We start from the raw sequence: 23824 nt of genomic DNA, 5'->3' as shown, positions 1-23824 counted from the left end.
CAGTTAGAATGGGTTGTAAGTCAAATATTGCATTTGCCAAGAAACAGACGGGTCCTAATTGAGTTTTCTGTAACTTCATAGAAACTCATAATCATCCGCTCTCGACTCCATCAAAGGTGCATTTGCTACGCTCACATCATAGTATTTCGGTAGCCAAGAAAGCATTGACAAAATAGTTTTCAAAAGCCAATGTACCAACTTGCCAACAAATGTGTTTATTAGAGATAGAGTATGGAAGCCCTGAGTGGGTAGGTTGAACAAAACACAGAAAAAGATATTAGAAACTTTGAGAGAAATCTTAGGGATGAACAAAAGGGTATTAATGTTGAAACACTTATTGAGTTTTTTTACATCTGAGCAAGAAAAGAATTCAGCTTTTTTCTTTGATTACGAGACTGATTCAGATAACAAATTTAGTAGGTGTTTTTGGTCTGATCATGTATCAAGAAGGGCATACAGTGTATTTGGTGATGCAGTTGTATTTAATACTGCATATAACACCAACAGATATGGCTTGATTTTGGCACCATTGGTAGGAGTTAACCATCATCATCAGACGATTCTTTTTGGTTGTGGATTTATTAGTGATGAGAAAACTGAGTCTTTTGTTTGGTTGCTTACAAAATTTTTAGAAGTCATGCCTAAAGGTGCACCAAACATTATCATCACTGATCAAGATCCTGCTATGACAAACACTATTGCACAGGTATTCCCTCAAATAGTGCATCGATATTGTTTGTGGCACATGTTGAACAAATTCCCAGATAAATTAGACCCTTTGGCTTTTCGAAACCACTATCACAGCATAAAGAATGTCATTAAAAATTCTACAACACCTGATGATTTTGAGAAGTCATGAGAAGAGACTATCAAGTGTGCTAAGTGCTAACCTAGAGAAAAATGATTGGTTATCCTTGATGTATAAATTGCGACACAGATGGGTTCCAGTATATTTTAGTCATGTATTTTCTGCAGGAATGTCAAGTAGTCAAAGATCTGAAGGCTCGCATGCATTTTTCAAGAAATATGTCTCAAATAAGAACTCATTAATGGATTTTATCACCCGTTTTAATAGAGCACTGAGACACCAAAGACATAATAGTTAGTTGCAGACCATATTGATATAAATGAACATCCCAAGGTTAAGACAACCTGACCAATGAAAACTCAAATGGTTAAGCTATACACAAAAAAAGAAATAGTTGGAGTTTAAAAGTGAAATGACCGAGAGTCATAGTTATTATGTGCAACAGACATTTACAGAAGTTACCTCAGCAGTTTACCATGTGATGAAATTTCAAAGTTCTTCTTTCTCAAAATCAAGAGTGCTCACGCATGACAAACAAAGAGACTACATATCGTGTAGCTGCATGAAATTTGAGTTCGAGGGCATTCCATGCAGACATATGTTAGCTTTTTTTCGTATCAACCATGTGTTTATTTTGCCTGATACGTATATACTCAAACGATAGACACGAGATGCAAAAGTTGGAGCAATATATACTTTAGGGGAGCAAAATTTTCATTGATGATCCAGATTCAGAAAGGTATTTGATGTTGAGGCACTCGAGGTTATCCTATAAAATTTCAGTATTAGTTGATGATGTATCTGTTGGGACCGATGTGCCCGCTAGAGGGGGGTGAATAGCGTCTCACCAAAATCGATGGCTTCCTACGTATTCGTTAGTTGCACAGCGGAATAATACGAAACTAAATACGAATATGAAAGCTAAAAGACAAAGAAAGGAAATGCAAACCAATGCACGTCAATGTAACGTAGTTCGGAGATAACTTGCTCTTACTCCACGGCTGTCCGTAAGGTGGACGATCCCGATCTTTCGGTGGATTAACCCCCGGCTACTCAAGCAACTCCTTGTGGGTGGAGAAACCTCACCACAATACCAACCAAGAACACTTGGACACAAGAGAACCTTGAGCACGTTTGGTGACTACTAATTAGGCTTTAACCAAGTCTAATTTCGTCACCTTGGCCGGCCATCCCAAGCTCCTTCTTATAGAGCTTGGAACAAATCAGTAAGCTGATTTGCTCGTTACCAGTCGACTGGTCCTTGCACCAGTCGACTGGTGTCAGCCCAACGACTCTCTCAACGGCTCTCTACAATGTACCAGTCGACTGCTACAGTCACCAGTCGACTACTACAGTACTGCTACAGTAACCCCTAATTCTAGGATTTTACCTCGAGTACATTCACTCAGCACTCGTTCTCGCCCGACCAACCTAGACCTAGCCTTCTAGCCTCCTCCATCAGCCTTGCGTCCCTCGGATGCCTCCCCATCCTTCACGTCTTGCCTTCTGGAGCTTCCATCGGACTTGTCATTATTGTCGGATCTTCCTTTGCCAAGAGGTCGCGCCTCCGGGACTTCATCCATTGCCAAGTCACACTTGGACTTACGTTGCCAAGACTACATGCTTGGACTTACACCGCCAAGACTCATCCTTGGACTTTCCTCCTTTGCCAAGATCACACTTGGACTTACGTTGCCAAAACTACATGCTTGGACTTACACCGCCAAGACTCACCCTTGGACTTTCCTTGTTGTACCTGTATCATGCACACTCACAATGCATATCAAATACAACAATAAACCTAACTTAAACCTTTGTCCAAACATCAAAACTTAGGGCACCTAGATTGCTCCAACAGTATCTTTGAGTAATGAGAGGACAACCTTCTTGGATGAATAATTTGATTATATCTATAACAAAATTCAAGAAATGTCCATTAGTACAACATGCAGTGATAGAAGTCAAAGAAAGAAATCCATTGATGAGAGCATTGGTATTATTGATCCTTCTACGGTAAAAACTAAGGGATGTGGGAATAGATTAAAATCATCAAAGGAGACATCAACCTCAAATTCTAGACTTTGTTGTGGATGCGGACATCGGGGAGTATCACATGACAAGCGTAACTGTCCGTATTTACAGCAAGGGTATGAATCGATTAATTTTGCATTTTTATTATATTTTAATATATTTTGTATATGACAATGCGTCAATTATCAGAACAATTGAAGATAATAATTATATCAGTCTTGACGACACATATAAACCTGATTTGGGATCTATAGTTGATACTATCAAAGTTTTAATTTGTAAAATTATAGTGGTTTATTATTTATTGAGAAAATAAAATTAATAAATTATCTTTATTGTTGCAGGTTCTAACAACATGCGCTAGGATGTTGATTTATGCAAGTATTGGCTTTGGTAGGTTGCGTTCGCGGCGGAGGTGTTCGTGGAGGTGGTGACGGGCAACTTTATCTTCAAGAAGCTGGACTTGCAACAAATAGCAGAGGTCGGCGGGGTGTGCGTGGCGGTCATCGTCTGCGCCGCCACCTTCGCCTGGATCTCCAGCGCTCATACCAGAATCCGACAAATGATCATGCTTGGATGCAACAGCTTTGTCGACTCCCTCATTGACAGTGCAGTGGACAACGAGCTCAGCGATTGGTCTGATGAAATGTAAACGACGATGATGATAAACTTCAGCGTTCGAGATGAGAAGTGAGAAGATTTGGATTGCTAGAACAGAATAGTCATATGTAGATATTAAGGATTAGAGTTAATCTCCATCAGTAAACTATACAAACTACAAACCAGAAAAGAAAGAAGAAGAAAAAAAAACTGGAATTTAAAGTCTGGGAATCGTGGAACTCATCGATCAACATCGAATAAGTTTATCTAATTGCCCTTTTCAACTTCAACTCAGATAAATTTTATCTTTAACACAAACACCATTATCATATCACAATTATAACACCAACATTATGCAACAATGTTTAATGTTTCCAACACCAACTAACAAATTAATTTTGTGTCCAGAATTACAAACATTTAGCCAGTTACATTACAACATGAACATTACTTAACACTAACTAACAATATGAACTAACAACACAATCAAGATTATGGTTAAGAGAATCAAGTTGACCATCACTGATATCCAAATGAATTTCTGTACTTGGATTATTCTTAGGTTATGTCCATGAAAATCATTGTGTTCACTTTCAATATTACTAGATGAACTCATATCGGGCGTCATCCACTTTTGCCATCCATGTTGCCTACAACTGTAATACTGTCTTCCAGGATTCTTGGTTGATCTAGAAACACACACCAATATTCTTTGTCTATAGTCCTTGCATGTTACAGGTTGAAGTCTTGTATTTTCGATGCTGCTAAAACTTGATGATGCCATGAAATAGCAACCTAATAATCAAATTTTCATTACTTAGATTAAAAAAAAATTATAACATTCTGCGGAAGGAATATTGAAGATAATTTGTTATGGAGCTAACACTATAGATTATGTTTAGTTCAAAAAGAAGACAAGTTGGAGCCTTGTGTTTAACCATATAGAAAAATGAGTTGTTTAAAACAACTCATGGTAACTTATCATATGAGAAGGCATCAAAATCAACCGACCACAGGAACCTTGTGCTTAACCATACAGGAAAATGAGTAGTATAAAAACAACTCATGGTAACTTATCATATGAGAAGACATCAAAATCAACCAACCACAGGAGCCTTGTGCTTAACCATACAAAAAGATGAGTAGTGTCAAACAACTCATGGTAACTTATCATATGAGAAGGCATCAAAATCAACCAACCACAAGAGCCTTGTGCTTAACCATAAAGTACAACTTGATGTGAAAGTACGGATAGAAAATCTCTGAAGTAAAACCTTAAACTATTTATCTAGGTTAACTAATAGCAATAATAGAAAATGCAGGAGCATAGTCAGAGGATTTTTGAAATAACAATAGGTTGTGAAGTAAAGGGTAACCTTAAACTATCAATAAGGCAGTTACAAATGCGAGCAAAATGTTGGAAGAGAAATATGTTGGTGCTTGACACCGTGCTAGAACCAGCAATTTTGACCCAAATTTTGTTACTAGAACTTCCCTACGTTCAAAACCATCGTGAACTCAATCTAAGTTACTAGAACTTTGTTTGTCATCTCCAAAATGTTGGTGCTTGACTTAGTCTTAGTGGATTTTCTATAGGAGTTGTCAATTACTTGGACTGAAAATTTTAGGGTAAACTCATAGGATATAGCGGTGGGGAGGAGAGGAGTGCGTCGGGTGAGAGGGCACGCAGGGAGGAGAGGATGGATCATGTCGTGCGTTGTGTAGAAGGAGCTCGTTGTGCGTCGCGGCGAAGTTGTTCTTGCGGCGACGAGAGAGGGAGAAGCGACTATGAAACGACAAGGTTCGGCGATAGAGGGAGGCGGCAAGCTTCTCGTTGAGAGAGAGAGGAGCGACGATAGAGGGAACCCGCAAGCTTCTCGGCGGAGAGGAAGGAACGCCGTGACGCACGAAACCTAGATGGCAGCGAGAGAAGGAAAAGAAACCCTAGGTCGCGTCTTTGGTTTTTTGCTTTCCATGTGCTTTTTTTGTTTTGTCTTTAACTAAGATGACGTGGCATGCCCAACTCACCGTAGGAGCAAAATCGCAGGGAGCAATTTTGTATATATATATATATATATATATATATATATATATATATATATATATATATATATAGATAAATATTTTTTGGCTTAAAATTGAACGGGTTATACTAGTAATAAATATAGAGGTTTTGATACATTATGTGTCCCATGGTTAAAATTATAATATATGATTTTACACATTTTCAATTTAAGATTTAGATATAAATATAAATAAAAAATAATAATGAGAATAGTACGGTGAACTACAGTATTTTTTCATATATATATAGTATTTTTTCTAATTATTTTAATATTGATGCGGTAATAAGAGAGAGTTCATCTGTCACGGGTCAATTGATACGGTGTCAGTCAAAATCAAGGCGGTCAACGTCGGGCTTACGGTTATCCCAGTCAGTAAAGAAGTGGCCGAGTGGACATCACACCGTCGATCAGACGAATGGACAGACTTGTAGTCAAAGAAGCCAAGACAAAGGAGAACATTATATTTATCATCAATGCACGGAAGTCAAGACAAAGAAGTCTTTCTCATATAATTAATATCATTAAATGAGGACAGATGAATGATTACAGAAAAATATATAAAAGGGGTATACTAGATTTGAGGAAGATAGGATTTTTCATTTTCTGGATTACTCATTCTCTTCATGATTTTGACTTGAGCGTCAGAGGACCAATATCAGCAGTTCAGATCCTCTGTCCCCAAATTTCTCTGTCCCCGTGTCCCCTGCCGATCGAACGGACCAGATTATATCTCAAGGCATCATGGTATTTTTAAGATGTGTGCAGTATCCTCGTGATGTGCAAGACATCCTTGAAATGTAATCTTTGATCCGTCGATCAACAAAGGGACATGAAGACAAAGAAATTTGAAAATAGAGGATCCGAACTCCAATATCAAAAACCTCTTCATTGATTTTAATTTTATTTTACAGGATGAAAATCTTCGTACCATCAAGGATCACCTCTTTCTGGATTTTCCAATTTCTTTCATTCATTCGGCCATGATATATATATATATTTATATATATATATATATATATATATATATATATATATATATATATATATATATATATATATATATATATATATATATATATATATATATAAAATATTTCTCTTTATTCTACTTAAGAAATTTTTATAAATATTTTAGGCCGCTGTAGAAAAGATATTTTTCTTGATTTTTTTTATTTATTTGTTTGGTTAGGATTGTATTATCTGTCTCCGCTGATATAACGTATATACATACAACGCATACTGGCTCGCGGCTGGCTCAACCGGTTGAGTCCGGCTAGGTCGTTCCTGGGTGACCATCGAGTTGCTCGATCAATTTGGCGAGATCCACTGGTCGTCGCCGCAGGAGATCGTTGCAGGCGCTCGGATCCGATGGAGAACGGCGAAGAATCTTTCTTGGTCAATCCAGAGAAACTAGATGACGACGATGAAGTTCTCCGGTTTTTAGACTCTCTAGATGCCTATCTCAGGCTCAGGGATTCAGTGTCTTCCATGCTTCGCCAGGTTACTCTTCCTTACCTTGATTTCATATGGATCACTTTTCTGTTTCCACTGATCCTGACTCAAAGTCGAGCACCGTTAGGTATTTTATATTTAAAAATGATTTCAATGTTTTAATGATCTCTTTGGCTATTGTCGACGTTCGTTGAGATTTACCCTGCTAAAAAGGGTAACCTTTTAGGGGTAATGGCGTACAGTTCATTTCTAGTGTCTTCCTGTTGGTCTTCTTCTTTTCTACTTGTAATTGCTGTTTATTTTTTGATTGCTGGAGTATTCCACTGTTTGGTCAGTTTGTAAGAGGGGCAATAAGCATGGGAGGTGAATGAAAACCAATAGGAGCATAAGTCCGTAAACTACAGTATTTTTTCCTGATGTTAGTTCCATTTGTGACTTTATTTAAATCATCGCCATACGCCAAGGAGAATCTGCAGTTTTGTTCAAAAACATTTTTAGATAAGAATAGTTCACTGGAAGTAGAAAGTTTGGTCAGGAACATCAGGTTGTGTAGCGTTATGTTTTTCCAAGTGATTTTGAATTGGTAGCGCTGTTGTCATCCACCAATATTCATCACTTAAGAACGACGATGTTTGATCACACTCCCATGCTTGTCTCATTTAGAGATATACAATCAAATTAGCCGATGCCTTTTCGGTTGCAACAAACGTGGATATCTCATGCTGAGTTCCAGTCAGTGTTGAAGCAAAACTAGGAGGCTTCTATCTACTCCAGCCTTTATCCAGATTAGTGGGCAAGCTGAGACCCCTTCAGAATGATGCTAAGGCCTGAAATAAGTCAACATCTGAACTGTTTCCGTTCCTTTGGAAGCATCATAATTGTTAGGACCAAAAGTAGCTAGAGGGGGGGATGAATAGCTCGTCGCGTTCGCTCGGTGCTCGGCGTTGCTTGTTCCTTCAAAGATGTGCAGCGGAAAATATAGAAACAAATACAACAACGCTAACACGGTTGGTTTTACTTGGTATCCACCTCACAAGAGGTGACTAATCCAAGGATCCACACCAACACACACACCCTCCACTAAATAAAACTCTCCTTTATGGTAACTACCAAGGGCGGAGAAGCCCTACAAGACTCAATACAAGAAGAGAGGGAAAGGATACAAGAAATACAAGCTTACAAGCTTACAATGAGTACAAAACCCTAACCCTAGCTTCTCTTCTTGGCTTTGATCCGCCTCTTGACTTGGAGAGCTTCCAAGATCCTTCAAGAACTGGCTGGTGTGGAGGAGTTGGCGAGCTGGAGTGAATCGGTGAAGAGATACCGGCACGCTGACGACGCCCGGTCGGATCCGATCGATTCAATGTTTCGATCGGAGGCTTTGGATCGATCCACGGATCGATCGAGCGCTCGAAGCGCTGGATCGATCCACGGATCGATCCGGCCTTATCGCGCAGCGTCCCTCGATCCGATCGATTGGACTGATCGATCCGGATCGATCCGACTGATGGGCGGATCGATCCACGATCGATCCCTTTTTCCAAGTCCTAAACCTCGAACCAACATCCGGTCAACCTACTGTTGGTAACCATCTAGTCACCCACGACTCCTTACCAAGTGTCCGTATCCGACCACTTTTCTCTGCCAGTGATCCCGACCTACTTGGACTTTCTTTCAGGTATCTCCTGACCTCTTGACTTCGATGTCCGATCATCCTGATCCATGGATTTTCCTGCGCTTCACTCACGGCTTTCACCACCACTCAGGGTTTTCCATCGCCTCTACCATGGACTTTCAAGCCACTCACTGGGTTTTCACCTCTTCACCACTAGGACTTTCACCGCTCTCACGATTCCATCTTCACACGGACTTTCACGCTCACGATTTCCATCGCCTAGCCAACTACTTCCTCGCACTCACCGACTTTCATTTTGCCTAACATCCCAGTTAGGACTTCCCAGTCAAGTATCCAGTCAACCTTGACCTACTTGACTCTTCTTCAATCAATATCTTATTGTCAAACATCTAAACCCAAACCAAGACTCAGCTTGGTTACCCAGGTCAACCTTGACTTGAGGGATATTGCACCAACAATCTCCCCCTTTTTGATGTTTGACAATACCACAATAACACTTACAATCCCATATGTAAGTTAGGCTAATCCCATAGCCTCCTTCTTCATGCCACTAGGTAATGAAGCTTTCATGAGTCCTTTCATTCTCCCCCTATGACCTTCCCATAGGTAATGAAGGCCTAAGCTTAACCATACATTCTCCCCTACCCGTGGACACACATCAACCTATGCCCGCACACTCAAATCCATTTGTTGAAGACTCTCCCCCTGAAGAGTTGCTCATCGTTGTTCACAACATCACTCGTTGTGATCAACACGATAATGAAGGTCCCATACCCTTCATTTATCCTTAACTTCTCCCTTAATGTAGACAACTACCCAACCTTGAGCATTATCTACCACTTGAGTGTCCACTTGAAATAATGAGGATATCCACTCCCCATTTCTCCCCATTTCAAGTTTAAATGCTCAACCTTGAGCAAGTTCACAACAGAAGGTTAACCACCTTCCAAGGTTCATGAAAAATAATTTTCATGTCTTTAAAGAGTCCCTCCCCCTAAAGACATGGTGGTAACTTCTGCAACAATGACTTGGAATCCCTAAACCATCAGGAAACCCAAATTTAGAAGTTTTGAGGTTCAAATATTCAAAATTTGAAACAACCTCAACCTAAACTTCTACTTAGTCTTCGTTAACCAATCCATCCTTGTTTTCAACATGAAAACACCCTTTGTATGTATACAAATGTATTTAAGGGGTTTGGAATGGTTACCTAGACTAAAATAGGTTCAAAGATGCTGAAATCAGGCCTTCCCAGCCAAAATCAGCAACTTGGATCGATTGGAGTTGGGTTCCAATCGATTGAACCTTTCTGAATCGATCCCCTGATCGATTCAGACTCCCTGGATCGATCGGCTGATCAATCCAGCGAGCTTCTGCTCGCGGGAATTGCCGTTTGAATCGATCCACGGATCGATTCAGGAACTCCAATCGATCCATGGATCGATCGGAGCTCTGATAGTTGCTGAAATTCTATTTCAGTCAACTTCAGAAACCCCTAGAAAATTCTACAAAAATCTAAAAATTATGAAATTTCGCGTAGACATTATTTAGGGCATACTTAATCATGGAAAAATAGCTTTCTATGAAAATACATCATATTTTCAAAGATTGACACAAACTTGAAAACTTGCAAAAACTTTAGTGTTTTTCTTCAAGTTTGTGTCTAACTATTCAATGGTGATTACTATCAAAAGATAGCCTTCACCAAGGTTTTCCAAAAACATTTTAAAAACATTTTCAAAACCAATATCCTATCATGTTCCTTGGGCATAATGCACATGACTTGTACATTAGCTTTCCCAATGATGGGAAAACACATAACTATGTGTTTTGATGAATTTAAAACTCAAAGGAATGCACTAAATCAACATCTTGAGTTTTGTTCATCATCCTAACATCTCACTTGTATATAATATGCACTAAAACACATACAAGTCACCTTATAGTTTTTGTGAGATGTAGATTTTGGTTTTGCCCTAATCTAGGGATCATGCATATTTATCTAGGCATTTTAGAAATATTAGACATCCACCTAGGATGTCACTTGTCAATAAGTGTCGTTAGATGCCATTTGTCCTTAATTACAAGGAATTAAACTTAATGCATGATTATGTTATGGCATACATCAAAAGAAAATAATTTTCAAAAGAAAATATCCTATTGCTACATGATGTATGAATGTCATGACATGGTATTTTTGGATTTTTCATAATAAAACATGAATGCAAAAATAGACATGATGTCATGGCATATGATGGGCAAACAATCATGGCAAGGTTTAGCATAAATAAAATATACCTAGATTAACTATCTAAGTATCCTTAAAGTCTTAGCTAAACTTACAACTTAAACCTAGATTGCCCTAAAGTGCTTCAAGAAAATGCCAAAGCCTAAGTTTGCATTTCTTATTCCCTTGATTAATTTATGCCAATTAAAATTAAGCATATTCCTCAAATGTTGGCATATTCCATTTTTCCTCAAGAGTAGCACTTTTAAATTTAAGGCCCGGATTGCCTTAAATTGTCTAAGAACATACCAAAAACCTAACTTGATAGTTCTTATGAATTTTCCAATATGTGCCATTTAAGATTAAAATCAATTCTTCCACCATTAGGCACATTTTACTCTTTCAAGGAGTAATCAATAATTCCATTTCATTTTCAAAGGTTAACTAAAACCTTGAAAATGCTCCTTGAGTGTCAGTTTCCTCAAAGTTGGGTTAACTACCCTTCTAATCGGAGTTGACACTCTCTAACCCATCTATGGGGTAGAGAAGATGCTCCTAGGAACCCAACACCTATTGGTGCTCCTTGGATGCTCTAGGTACTCACTAGGGATAACTTCCCTAGATACCTTCCTAGTGACCTTGTTGGGCTTCTTAGAAGCCTTGGTCACATTTTCTAGGTCAACTCTAGGGATAACTTTTCTTGTGACCTTGTTTGTGACTTTCTTAGACTTCTTAGAAGTCTTAGTCACATTTATTGCAAAAATACTCTTAGGGATGACTTCCCTATTATTTTTGGCTTGACCACTAGACCTAGGGTTTGTTCCATAACTATATGGAACTCTATGGTAAGAGGGCACATCCTTCTTAGCCTTTGGTTTGTATCCCAAACCTCTATGGCCATTGGATGACTTTTGTACCCCTAAACCTAGGTTATGCTCATTTTGCCCTAATAGGATATTTTCCATCCTTTTTAGGGTCTTTTCCATTTTATCAAGCCTTGATCTCAAGACTTGATTTTCTATCACTAAGTCCTTAGTTTTTGTTTCATTTGATCCATGAGCATTTTTATTCTTGGGCTTGTATCTATTATCCTTAGTGTTCTTGCCTAGGTTTTTACCCACATTCCTAGCCTTAGGGATAGTAGTTTTGGCATGTAGGGCCACATGTTTTTCCTTAAAGCCCTCATGCTTCCTATTCTTATGGTAAATCGCATTAAAATGATAAAAATTGAGCATGCTTTTTACCATAATGTAAAGGGGTAGGCTCAATAAATGTTACCTTCCTTTTTACCTTGGAGGCTCCCCCTTGACTAGTGCCTCCTTGAGCCTTGACCATCTTCTTCCCCTTGGGGCATTGACTTCGGTAATGCCCTTTTTGTTGACACAAGAAGCACACAATGTGCTCCTTGCTCTTCTTTGTCCCGGGGGTGGTCTCCTTGGGCTTCTCCTTGCCCTTTTGTGCCACTTGGCCCTTCTTCTTGGCCAAGTTGGGACACTTGCTCTTATAGTGCCCATGTTCCCTACACTCAAAACATATTATATGATTTTTATTATTAATTGAAATATTTATACCTTTGCTTGTAGGGGTGGCATCTTTTTCTTTGGATCCGGAGGTAGAAGCTTCCTCTTGATCGGACCTTGATTCTCCTCCATTTGATTTTTCTTGACTTGTGGAGGTAGAAGCTTCTTCCTCCTCTTCTTCTCTTGACCCGGATGTAGAAGCTTCTTCTTCTTCTTGATCCGGTGTCACCAAGGATTGCTCCCCCTCAATCCTAGAGGTGGAGGCTTCATCATCTTGAATATGAAACAAGGAGTATGCTCCCTCCTTGTTCCCTTCGTTGCATTCCCTTGAGGATGAAGCTTCTTGGATTTCCTCTTCTTGGGAGGTTGAGCATCTATCAACCTCGGAGTCCTCCTTTTGGTCTTGCTCCAAAGAGTCACCCTCTTTGGATTCTGATCTTGTCTGGAGGGGATCTCTTCATGAAGCTTAGCCAATTTGTTCCAAAGTTCCTTTGCATCTTCAACTTCTCCAATTTTGCAAAGAATGGTGCTTGGCAATAAATTGACCAAAAGCTTGGTCACTTTGTCATTTGCCTCGCACCTTTGGACTTGTTCCGGGCTCCATTTGCTTTTCTTTAGAACTTTGCCCTTTGAATTTTTTGGAGCCTTGAAGCCTTCCATTAGAGCAAACCATTGCTCTATCTCCATCATAAGAAAATTTTCGATTCTTGATTTCCAAGAATCGAAACTCGTAGAAGTGTATGGTGGAGCCACCCTTGTGTCAAATCCAAGCCCATCTTGGAATTGCATCTTGAAGTTGAGCTTGATAAAGTCTTGAGCTTGAAGAATTTGCTCCAACTTCTTCACCCTCTAGCTTTTCTTGTTATACTTGACCCTTCCGGCGATGATTCCGGTGAAGAGCAACCAAGCTCTGATACCACTTGTTAGGACCAAAAGTAGCTAGAGGGGGGGGGGGGATGAATAGCTCATCGCGTTCGCTCGGTGCTCGGCGTTGCTTGTTCCTTCAAAGATGTGCAGCGGAAAATATAGAAACAAATACAACAACGCTAACACGGTTGGTTTTACTTGGTATCCACCTCACAAGAGGTGACTAATCCAAGGATCCACACCAACACACACACCCTCCACTAAATAAAACTCTCCTTTATGGTAACTACCAAGGGCGGAGAAGCCCTACAAGACTCAATACAAGAAGAGAGGGAAAGGATACAAGAAATACAAGCTTACAATGAGTACAAAACCCTAACCCTAGCTTCTCTTCTTGGCTTTGATCCGCCTCTTGACTTGGAGAGCTTCCAAGATCCTTCAAGAACTGGCGATCTGAGCTTTGTGAGCGCTGTGGAGGAGTTGGCGAGAGCTCGGTGAAGTTCTTACGCAGCCATCGAACGCCTGCAGCTATAAACGACGCCAACGGTCGGATCCCGATCGATTCGAATGTTCCCAATCGATCGGGGAGGCTTTGGATCGATCCACGGATCGATCCAGAGCGCCTCTGTGCTCTGGAAACGCGCCTGGATCGATCCACGGATCGATCCAGCGCTTATCGCGCGAAGCAGCCGCGTCCCAATCGATCCACTGATCGATTGGGACCTCTGGATCGATCCACGGATCGATCATCTGTCGGAGATCGATCCGAGCTGGATCGATCCACTGATCGATCCAGCACTTGGTTTTTGTCCGAAACCAAGTCCTAAACCTCCCAAACCAACATCCGGTCAACCTTGACCTGTTGGTATGTCATGCCTAGCATCTAGTCACTCCCTTGACCTGCTAGGACTCCCTTACCAAGTGTCCGGTCAATCCCTTTGACCCACTTGGACTTTTCTCTGTGCCAAGTATCCGGTCAATCCCTTTGACCTACTTGGACTTTTCTTTCATGCCAAGTATCCAACTGACCTGATTCCCGATGTCCGATCATCCTCGATCCATCGGATTTTCCTGCCCCTTCACTCACGGCTTTCACCAGCTTCACTCACTAGGGTTTTCCATCTGCCTAGCTTCACTCACTAGGACTTTCACCTAGCTTCACTCACTAGGGTTTTCACTCTGCCTAGCTTCACTCACTAGGACTTTCACCTGGCTTCACTCACCAGGATTTCCATCTGCCTAGCTTCACTCACTAGGACTTTCACCTGGCTTCACTCACCAGGATTTCCATCTGCCTAGCTTCACTCACTAGGACTTCCTTCTGCCTGGCTTCACTCACCAGGACTTTCATTTTGCCTAACATCCCAGTTAGGACTTCCCAGTCAAGTATCCAGTCAACCTTGACCTACTTGACTCTTCTTCAATCAATATCTTATTGTCAAACATCTAAACCCAAACCAAGACTCAGCTTGGTTACCCAGGTCAACCTTGACCTGAGGGATATTGCACCAACAATAATAGTCCTTATTAGATAATTCCACGTGTTTCTAACTAAAAAATCTTAAGTCCTTGAATTCTCACACACTATTTTTTTGTTCTTTTGGAAGTACACCATCATACAATATTGTATTTTTTTGTCAATAAATGTTCCTTTCAGAAAAGAATGATTCTCACACGTCAAAATTTCATGGAGCACTTGTTGAGCATGCTCCTATGCTTCTCCTCCAATGTCAAAAGTGCAAGTGATGCGGAATTTATGAGTCATAAACCTTACTAAAGAACCTTTTCTCAAACTCATTTCAGATGTTCTTTTGGACAATTGCCAAGATTGTTGTTCTTTTATCAGTTTGATGTTGGTTTTTGTGTAGCGTACTCTGTATCCAATAATGCTTGTTTTTAATAATTGAATATTCGGAATACATATAGAATAATGTAATCCTTTACTCTTTGTATATTGACATGAGAGTAATTTGAACAAAGCCCATCCCATTCAGTTTAGGGCTCACCCCCTCCAGTTCATTTCATGATAAAATTGTATGACAATTGAGCATTAGAAGACCTTGCTAGAAAGACCATCTATGCTAATGATTTTGTATTAATGCTGTTGCATGAAACTAATCTGATGCACTAGGATTTGGTTAGAACCATAAATAGGGCTTAATTGTGTGTGTGTGCGTGTGTGAGAAACAACCCACATTAGTACACTTAGACATTGTATTCAACATGATTATTAGAGCATCCACACCCGTTTCCTTATCCAAAATGTATAATTTAGGCTGAAAAGGTTACTTTATTAAATTTGGATATCCATTTTTCACTACATAATATATCAACTTCCTTATTTTTTTCTCTCTCCTCTATAATGTTTAGGGAATGTATTTCATTCTCTAAATTAGAGAAGGACTGTTCATAAATGCTAAATTTAGGGAATGGATAGAGTAGCTGATGCAAAGATTTTTTAACTACCCTATCCAAAATTTAGGGTAAATCTTTGAATAAGGTAATTGATGTGAATGCTCTTAGTAATGAGAAACATTATTCATAATGGAAATAGATGAAAATTCATTAGCAGAAATCCACAGAAGGTCATTAAGGCCATACTCTACTAAGATTTAGAGCAACAAATTGCACATGGGAAAGAGCGTAGTGATGATCTTATTGTGCAGTTGGATGAGTTATGAAAATTTCAATAAACTCTCAGAGGCTGATGCCATGTTTGAAGATTAGTTTCTAGTACAGTATAAAAGGTGTTTATGTTACTTTCTTCTTGCACTCCTTTGATGCTTTTGTGGAGACACAATGGTCAATGCCAATGTTGAAGAAGAGCTGTGTTATTATTACTAGTGTGAGGTTCACATTTGTGTGTAAGGCTTTGGTGTTTTATAGAACTAAAAGAAAGGATAATTTGGGGGAAAGTTGCTCTCTAAGTTAGATGTTTCAGGCTCAACTGCTCAAGCAGCAAAATAATGAGGTGGATAAGTGGATCTCGAAGGGGCAGATCAATGCCTTTATACTTGGTATTTGAATGCACCTTAGTGCTTATACAAAGAATAAGTGTTGCCTTGAAAAGAAAACTCGGAAGAAAGAGCAGCAACTTGCTAGTGTCTAGGATTGATCATATAGGTACTGGTTAAAATATCAGTCCTTCATATTGGCATCTGGTTGAATTGGTGCAGACCAAATATTGTACTGTGGTGATGCACAACACTTGCCAGTACAGATTAGCCAGTGACGGTGATGGTGAAGAAGAAAGGGGAGAGGAAGGTGAGCAAGAGGAGGAAGTGCATTGGAATTGTGCTCTCTCAGTAACTATCGATCCAGAGAGAAACAATGGCCCATTTTACCAATAATTATCCCTTATTTGGTTAATGGGTGAATAAGATAACAAGTTTTAATAATAAATCTTTTAATTTATCTAGTGATAATTTTTTATCATTCTTTTTACTACTGTTAATTGTTTCCATGAGGTGTGGAACAATGAGTGATAGATAGGTGATCGAAGTGATTGGTTTTTATGAAAGTTTGTGCAACCAACAACATCCTCTTCCTGTTGTCTCTCCATGATCTTGTGGAGATTGTAGCCTGCATCGAGGGGCTGTGTGTGATTACCAGGTGAGAACATATGCTTGTATCCTCCAATGAAGTGCATTGCCTAGTACACACTGTGCACATGTAAATCATCAAAATTTGGTATTCTTGCCTCTATATTCCTCGTCAGACCAATCAGAACGACAATACAATATGGTAAGATTTTGAAACCTAGCATTTGCATCAAAATTATTAATGTTCCTTTTACCTAGATGTCCATTACGATCTCTCAGACTCATTTAAATTGCTTATCTAAAAGCTGACTAGTTCAAAGATTTATAAGGTGATAATTGAACAATAGTGGTCATGGGCGTCAAGAACTTAAAAATCAGGAGGGTTAGTGGAGCAATGTCCACCCTAAAGGAAGAGATGTATGTACATAAGATGAGGCGGCAACTTGTGTCCCTCAGCAAGCTTGGTTCTGATGTTTCACTATATGACTAATGTTGGAGTTCTTACGTTAAAAATGATTTAGTGATCTTAAAGGGAAGGCCATTTCGAGATCTACTTTTCCTAGAAGAGCACAATTTCTTGACTTATTTAAGATGATGACTTGCACGTCCAAATAGTTGATTGATGTGAAAACCAAGATGTTTTCAGGCTTCAAGTATAGACTGAAATTTTTGTGACGTTCTTTCCGGAAGGTCTCGACTAAGCCATGCAAAATTTCTCCTGCACATGGTTCTGCATATTTCCAACTCGGGGCATTGGCAAATATTTATAGTTGAGTTTATCCCCATGATAGTAATGATACTCTAAATCAAATTTCCTGCTATGGACATGATCAACTGTATTTCTACCTTTTGACTTGCTATCTTCTGGATCCTCAGTGGCTATCCATAGAATAACTATTGTTTGTTGTCTGGATCATATTGTATCAATCTGTAACTTTAGAAGGTAACAAATTCTGTCCATGTTAAAATGGGCAAGTTCTAAATGCTCTATATAAGATCATCGTATAGTGCTTCAAAAAGGCCAATGAAAGCTTTTCCAAATTTTAGATTACGAGAGTTTAAAATATTAACCTCGTCTGGTTGTCTTTAGGGGGAAAAAACTTCTTTTGGTTGTATTCCTTTTTCATTCAATTCACAGAAATGACCTTTTGGCTGTAGGGATGGTTTGAACTTGCCACTGCTCGTCATTCTATGGGTTCATCACGCGTCTCAAGTGTTGTTCTAGACCAAAAAGTACAGCCTGCTGCAACCACACTACAAGTGAGAGAATCTGTATCAGGTAGTCATATAAATGCTGTCATCTGAAGCACCAGTGACATAAAGTAAAAGGTTTTTTATTTCTATATTAATTATTCAAAAGAATAGTAGCAAAGTAAACTTTTCTTGGGTACAAAATTTTGAAATTAAAATGTCTTTTTAATCAACTAGAGTTGCAACCATTTTTTTCTCTATCCAAGTGGTCATCCTCTGCAAAAGATGGGATATGCTCTTCTGAGGAGATAGAACTTAGCAGTATGCAAACAACAGTAAAGGATTCAGAGTTACGGCATCGAGGCACATCCAGCTTCTATGGTATTATCTCTCTTCTTCTTGTGCTTTATGATCTTCTGATGATCAAATCTTATATTAAAATTTGTTTGTTGTAGATGATATGAAGAAAATCAATTCAACCATCAATCTAACTCCTACTGATAGCGACAGCAATGTAAGTTTGATTTTGTCATGAATATTTGACATTGTAGAAACTGCAGAATGCTTGCGTGGTAATGTATTAAATTAGTATGTGTCGTTAATGTTTACGCTGTTTAGCACAGATTCAGAAGGAAAGGTCGAAAATGTTATCAGTCTTTGGGACTTTGGTATCCCCAAAGCTTCGTGCTGCACAGGTTTCATTCGAGACAGGTTAGTGCCCCAGTTTCTACTGACTCTTGACATGTAAATCTTTTCAGCTAAAACTAACTTGCGATCTTACCCTTTTTGCAGCACTTGATGGCATAGTAGAAATAGCAAATGTGCAGTCTACTCTCCTCTCTTCATTCTCTCGATTGCAACAAGAAAGGAATGATTCTAGTTGAAAATTTCGTTATGCTTCAGTCTGTGCAACTTAAGTGAGTTTTGATCAATTACTTGGACCCAAAGAGCACACTAGTAACATCGAATGCTTTTTATTGATGTTAAAATGCCTTTAACATTCCAATTCTTATTGAAAAATAAGTGATTTGGATGATAATTTTAAAAAGATGAAATAGGTATGCTATCTTAACAATATCCCATAAAATTAGGCACGACTTTTTCATCTTTTATCTTACGATGTACGATTTATTAGCAATTCTACATAGATCGTTATAAATTATTTGAAAAAGTGTATTTTAATCACGTGAATCCTGTGCGTATTTACTAAGAGAAAATCTTAAATGACAATCAAATTCTTGTAGTAAACAAATATGTGAGCTTGGAAATGAGACCAAAATGATTAGGCCTGAATATTCACATGCAGTGGAATAGAGTACTAATCCGTAAATTAATCAAATTATTTTAATTATGATCTAAACATTTAATTTAATTTAATAAATATTCAATTTTGATAAAAAAAATAGAGTTTAAAAATTTGATTTAAAATCGAATCAAACTAAATTAACCGATTATTTCAAAAAAATAAAAAAATTGAAAAAAATCAGAATTTCTAAATATTTATTTGATTTAATCAAATTTTTATTCACCCATAAAATCAAGTAATCACCCAGATCTAACCCGATTTGATCACGCAAATACTAATAGATGCACGAATTGATCTTGAATACAATCGAATTCAATAAATGGATTGATCCAAATCACTTATACGAACTTCTGTTTTTTTTTCCAGAAATTTCTACACTAAAATAATAATACAACAATGAATAACTAAGGATTTCCGGTCACAAATAATTAGATATTTTTTCTTTATTAATTTAACGACGGCTATTGCCTCGCCGCCTTCACACGAGGCACGTGGAGTTCACCGGTCTCATGTGACTCCACTCCGGCCACCTGCAAACGAACGGCCACCTGTCCACGGATCGCGTGAATACGCGCCGGCCGTGTGGCCTGTGGCCTGTGCGGTGTCGGGCGCGGCCGCCATGCTCATACACGTGGATGCCGTTCTAGCCATACACGTGGAGTCGCGGCATTAGAGGACAGCTAAAAGAACTCATCGCCTCACGTGCACGATGAATCTCGCCGTCCGCTGTCGTGTGCGATCGCCGCCGTTGGTTTGCTTAGCCGCCTTCCGCCCGACACGTCGTCTCACGGCGTCTGGACTCCTCGGCCTATAAAATCCCACCGCCCTCTTCCAAGCTTTCTTCACTGCAAGCGGATCGAATTCGACCAAGAAGAAGATATAACAGATTGGAGTTAGATGGCGCTTAATTTGGCTACGCAGGTGGGAACTCTGCGCGGGACACCGGTGGTGGCGGACACTGGATCGGCGTCCAGGGCGGATCAGCAATTAGGGCCGGCGGCGGTGTGGAATCCGCAGCCGGCGGCCGAGCAGAACCTGCGCTGTCGGGTCCAGAAGGGCATGGGGCAGGGGGAGATCGAGGTGACACCGCCGATGAGCCCGCGTCGATCGCCGTTATTGATGGCTGTTCAGCCAGATCAGCCGGTGGCGTGCAAGGCCCTGGTGGCGGACAAGGATGCCGCTACCGTGGAGGAGGAGGCGTTCGTGATAGAGCACCTCGGAGGCGGAGGTGGTGCGGTGAAGGGGGTGCCGGTGTTCGTGATGATGCCGCTGGACACGGTGAAGCCGGGCGGAGGGTTGAACCGGAGGAAGGCGATGAACGCGAGTCTGATGGCGCTGAAGAACGCGGGGGTCGAGGGGGTGATGGTGGACGTGTGGTGGGGGATTGTGGAGAAGGAGCGACCGGGGGAGTACGATTGGCGCGGCTACGACGAGTTCATGGACATGGCCCGACGCATCGGCCTCAAGGTCCAGGCCGTCATGTCCTTCCATCAGTGCGGCGGCAATGTCGGCGACTCCATCACGTACGTCATCATCCCTTCTCCTCGTGACCATACAAATTGGTCTTAGTAAAGTTTGACGATTTCCACGGCGTAGCATAGGGATCGGCGTGATGCCCATTGCGCCATCTTCATTGACTAGCTAGCGTTCCTCCTTCCCCTGTTTCTTCTTTCGATGGATCTACGAAACAGGCAGAACAGGACAGGACTCATCTTGACGATTTACTTTTGGACACAGGATCCCGCTGCCGGAGTGGGTTCTGGAAGAGATGGACAAGGATCCTGACCTGGCCTACACGGACCAATCCGGCCGCCGTAACTACGAATACGTCTCCCTCGGCTGCGACACGCTGCCGGTGCTCAAGGGCCGCACTCCGATCCAGTGCTATGCCGACTTCATGCGCGCCTTCCGCGACCATTTCGCCCCTCTTCTCGGCTCCACCATTGTCGTAAGTCCACTACTACAGATTCAATTCGACGAAGAATTAGCATTGCTTTGCTGTTTAGCTATTTCTTTGATTCAATTCGATCGAATGATTAATCTCGCAGGAGATTCAAGTGGGAATGGGTCCTGCCGGCGAGCTGAGGTACCCTTCCTACCCCGAATTGAACGGCACCTGGAAGTTCCCTGGGATCGGCGCATTCCAGTGCTACGATAAGGTATATATTTGTTTTGCGTAATTAATTGTGTTTAATTAGCTAGCTAGCGTTCATTTGATTCTAGAAATCGATCGGAGCTATTTGCAGTACATGTTGAGTAGCCTGAAAGCAGCGGCAGAGAAGGCGGGGAAGATGGAGTGGGCCAACGGTGGCCCCTCGGACGCAGGAGACTACAACAACTGGCCGGAGGACACGTCTTTCTTCCGCCACGACGGTGGGTGGAACAGCCCCTACGGGGAGTTCTTCCTTTCCTGGTACTCACAGATGCTCCTCGATCACGGCGAGCGAATCGTCTCCTCGGCCACGTCCATCTTCAGTTCCACCCAAGTAAAGATCTCGGTCAAGGTCGCCGGCATCCACTGGCACTATGGCACCCGCTCCCACGCTCCTGAGCTCACCGCCGGCTACTACAACACCCGCTACCGCGACGGCTACCTGCCGATCGCGCGCATGCTGGGCCGGCACGGGGCCGTGTTCAACTTCACCTGCGTGGAGATGCGCGACGGCGAACAGCCGGGCGAGGCGGCATGCAAGCCGGAGGAACTGGTGAGGCAGGTGGCGGCGGCGGCGCGGGAAGCCGAGGTGGAGCTGGCTGGGGAGAACGCGCTGCCGAGGTACGACGAGACGGCGCACGAGCAGATACTGAACGCAGCGGCGCGCGACGAGGAAGAGAAGATGGCGGCCTTCACGTACCTGCGGATGGGGCCGGATCTGTTCCAGCCGGACAACTGGAGGAGGTTCGTGGCGTTCGTCAAGAACATGGCGGAGGGAAAGGACGGCGCGGAGCGGTGCCGAGAGCTGGTGGAGAGGGAGGCGGAGCGCTCGGTGCACGCCACCGTTCCGCTGGTGCAGGAAGCTGCCGTTGCCCTCGTGAGCGGGTAATATAAAATAAAAATCATAGAAAAAAGGGGCTTTATTTAATCACTCCCTTTCGTTATTGTTGTAATTTATAGAGCCAATCAAAAAGTAATTAAAGTAGACTAGTGTCTTATAAATTGGGAATATGTCTCCATGTACTCGTGTAATCTTCTGCTAATCTTTACCATTAATATGTAAAAAGCTTATTAGTGTTGCATTAATGTGCTTTCTGTTGATGAACCATGTCTATTAGTGGGCGGTAAAGAAGAAATCGTCAATTCCACCACTGTCGCAAAGGCATCTGATGTATAAAAATTTTTTATTAGTCATCCGCATAAATTAGATAGCCCTGATAGGGAAAAAAAAAGGGTAGTCTGCTGTATGAAGTTTTCATCATACGGGGTTTCAGGAAAGTATTTATTGTATGCAGTCTTATTCTATTTTTTACAAGGGTCTGTTTGAATCAAGTCCTAATAGGGAAAAAAAAGGATAGTCTGGTGTACGAAGTTTTCATCATACGGGGTTTCAGGAAAACATTCATTGTATGCAATCTTATCCTGCTTTTTACAATAGTCTGTTTCCAGGATTCAAACCCGTGACCTTTAATCACATGACAACAACTTTATCGTTGGGTCAAGACTTCCCTTCTATAATCCTAATAGGGGCACATCTAAATTATCAGTGATGTGATGATGAAGAGAAACTCCACCTGATGTGATGATGAAGAGAAACTCCATCGGAGGGTCAAAGAGGAAAAAGAGTTCGTTAACATGGAAGTCAAGATTAAAAATAGATCAAAGCCCTAGTCAGCCGATCGGACGAGATGATCAGGAGTCCTCGGTCGGTCGAGCAAGGATGCCAAATGGTCATCCTACGATAGATAGGTCAATCCTCACCTGTCGAGCGGCATGACCGGTCAGACAAAGATAACTATTGTCAATCGAGAAGCGAAGAAGGGAACCATCCAACAACTCTTAACGACACAATCGAACAGGGATAGCTAGTCTGAACAACCATCAGTTAGCTTACTACGGGACTCCTTGCATATCTCATCGTACCCCTTTTGGAGGTTTGCGTCACTTACAACAAAGCATGTTCAGTAAACAAATCGTAATTTAGAAACTTCGAGCCTGCCACATCAGAAATTTATATGCTTGCTTAAGTAAAAGTGTCAGAGAGATACTTTTTGACTATCTTTTCTTATGACGTTTTGAAAAATGTGTACAGACGCTACAAGATATTATAAAAGAGGTTCCCATCCACATGTGGAGGTATATAATGTTTCATTGTTGAACACGTTTTTGCTACAGCATATTTACTGTTCTTCTTCTACGTTTATGTGGATTGCTAATTTAAACGTCGGAGGGTCAACGTCGAGAACTTTTTCCTAACTCGACACTAACATCGCTCGTATTGCAAGATTGTATAGAGTCTTTATCTCATTAACTTTTAAGTTATATTCCTAATTTATCATCTTCTCAAGTTTAAGATACGATGAGTTAATATAGGCCCGCTTTTCGTTAGATGAAAAATTCTCACTAATCTTACATCCTTTAAGTAT

The 23824-nt window shown here is 40.9% G+C and overlaps 2 protein-coding genes across 3 annotated transcripts; both read left to right on the top strand.

Annotated features, from left to right (window-relative positions):
• Positions 1 to 6731: 6731 nt before the first annotated feature.
• Positions 6732 to 18988, top strand: LOC122025280 (coiled-coil domain-containing protein 115). Of its 2 annotated transcripts, none has more exons than XM_042584058.1 (6): positions 6732 to 7005; positions 17908 to 18028; positions 18178 to 18321; positions 18396 to 18454; positions 18564 to 18651; positions 18733 to 18988. In XM_042584058.1, the coding sequence occupies exons 1-6, from the start codon at positions 6874 to 6876 to the stop codon at positions 18822 to 18824; spliced, it is 636 nt and encodes a 211-aa protein (XP_042439992.1). In that variant the 5' UTR covers positions 6732 to 6873; the 3' UTR covers positions 18825 to 18988. The 2 variants fall into 2 exon arrangements, with proteins under 2 accessions (XP_042439992.1, XP_042439993.1); XM_042584059.1 differs by having other exon boundaries at positions 18559 to 18651.
• Positions 18989 to 20096: 1108 nt separating this feature from the next.
• Positions 20097 to 22301, top strand: LOC122025353 (beta-amylase 1, chloroplastic-like). The gene is made up of 4 exons (XM_042584156.1): positions 20097 to 20769; positions 20984 to 21194; positions 21295 to 21405; positions 21493 to 22301. The coding sequence occupies exons 1-4, from the start codon at positions 20144 to 20146 to the stop codon at positions 22285 to 22287; spliced, it is 1743 nt and encodes a 580-aa protein (XP_042440090.1). The 5' UTR covers positions 20097 to 20143; the 3' UTR covers positions 22288 to 22301.
• The last annotated feature ends 1523 nt before the right edge of the window (positions 22302 to 23824 follow it).

Source organism: Zingiber officinale, chromosome 9B (assembly GCF_018446385.1).
Source record: "Zingiber officinale cultivar Zhangliang chromosome 9B, Zo_v1.1, whole genome shotgun sequence".
NCBI lineage: Eukaryota > Viridiplantae > Streptophyta > Magnoliopsida > Zingiberales > Zingiberaceae > Zingiber > Zingiber officinale.
The sequence above is the reverse complement of the archived record's forward strand: the minus strand, read 5'-3'. Positions and strand labels throughout refer to the sequence as shown.

Coding starts and splice junctions, on each gene's coding strand:
- LOC122025280 (XM_042584058.1), top strand. CDS start 6,874: ATGGAGAACGGCGAAGAATCTTTCTTGGTCAATCCAGAGAAACTAGAT. Junction 7,006..17,907: donor TGTCTTCCATGCTTCGCCAG/GTTACTCTTCCT, acceptor TTTTGGCTGTAG/GGATGGTTTGAACTTGCCAC. Junction 18,322..18,395: donor AGGCACATCCAGCTTCTATG/GTATTATCTCTC, acceptor TGTTTGTTGTAG/ATGATATGAAGAAAATCAAT.
- LOC122025353 (XM_042584156.1), top strand. CDS start 20,144: ATGGCGCTTAATTTGGCTACGCAGGTGGGAACTCTGCGCGGGACACCG. Junction 20,770..20,983: donor AATGTCGGCGACTCCATCAC/GTACGTCATCAT, acceptor TTTTGGACACAG/GATCCCGCTGCCGGAGTGGG. Junction 21,195..21,294: donor TTCTCGGCTCCACCATTGTC/GTAAGTCCACTA, acceptor TTAATCTCGCAG/GAGATTCAAGTGGGAATGGG.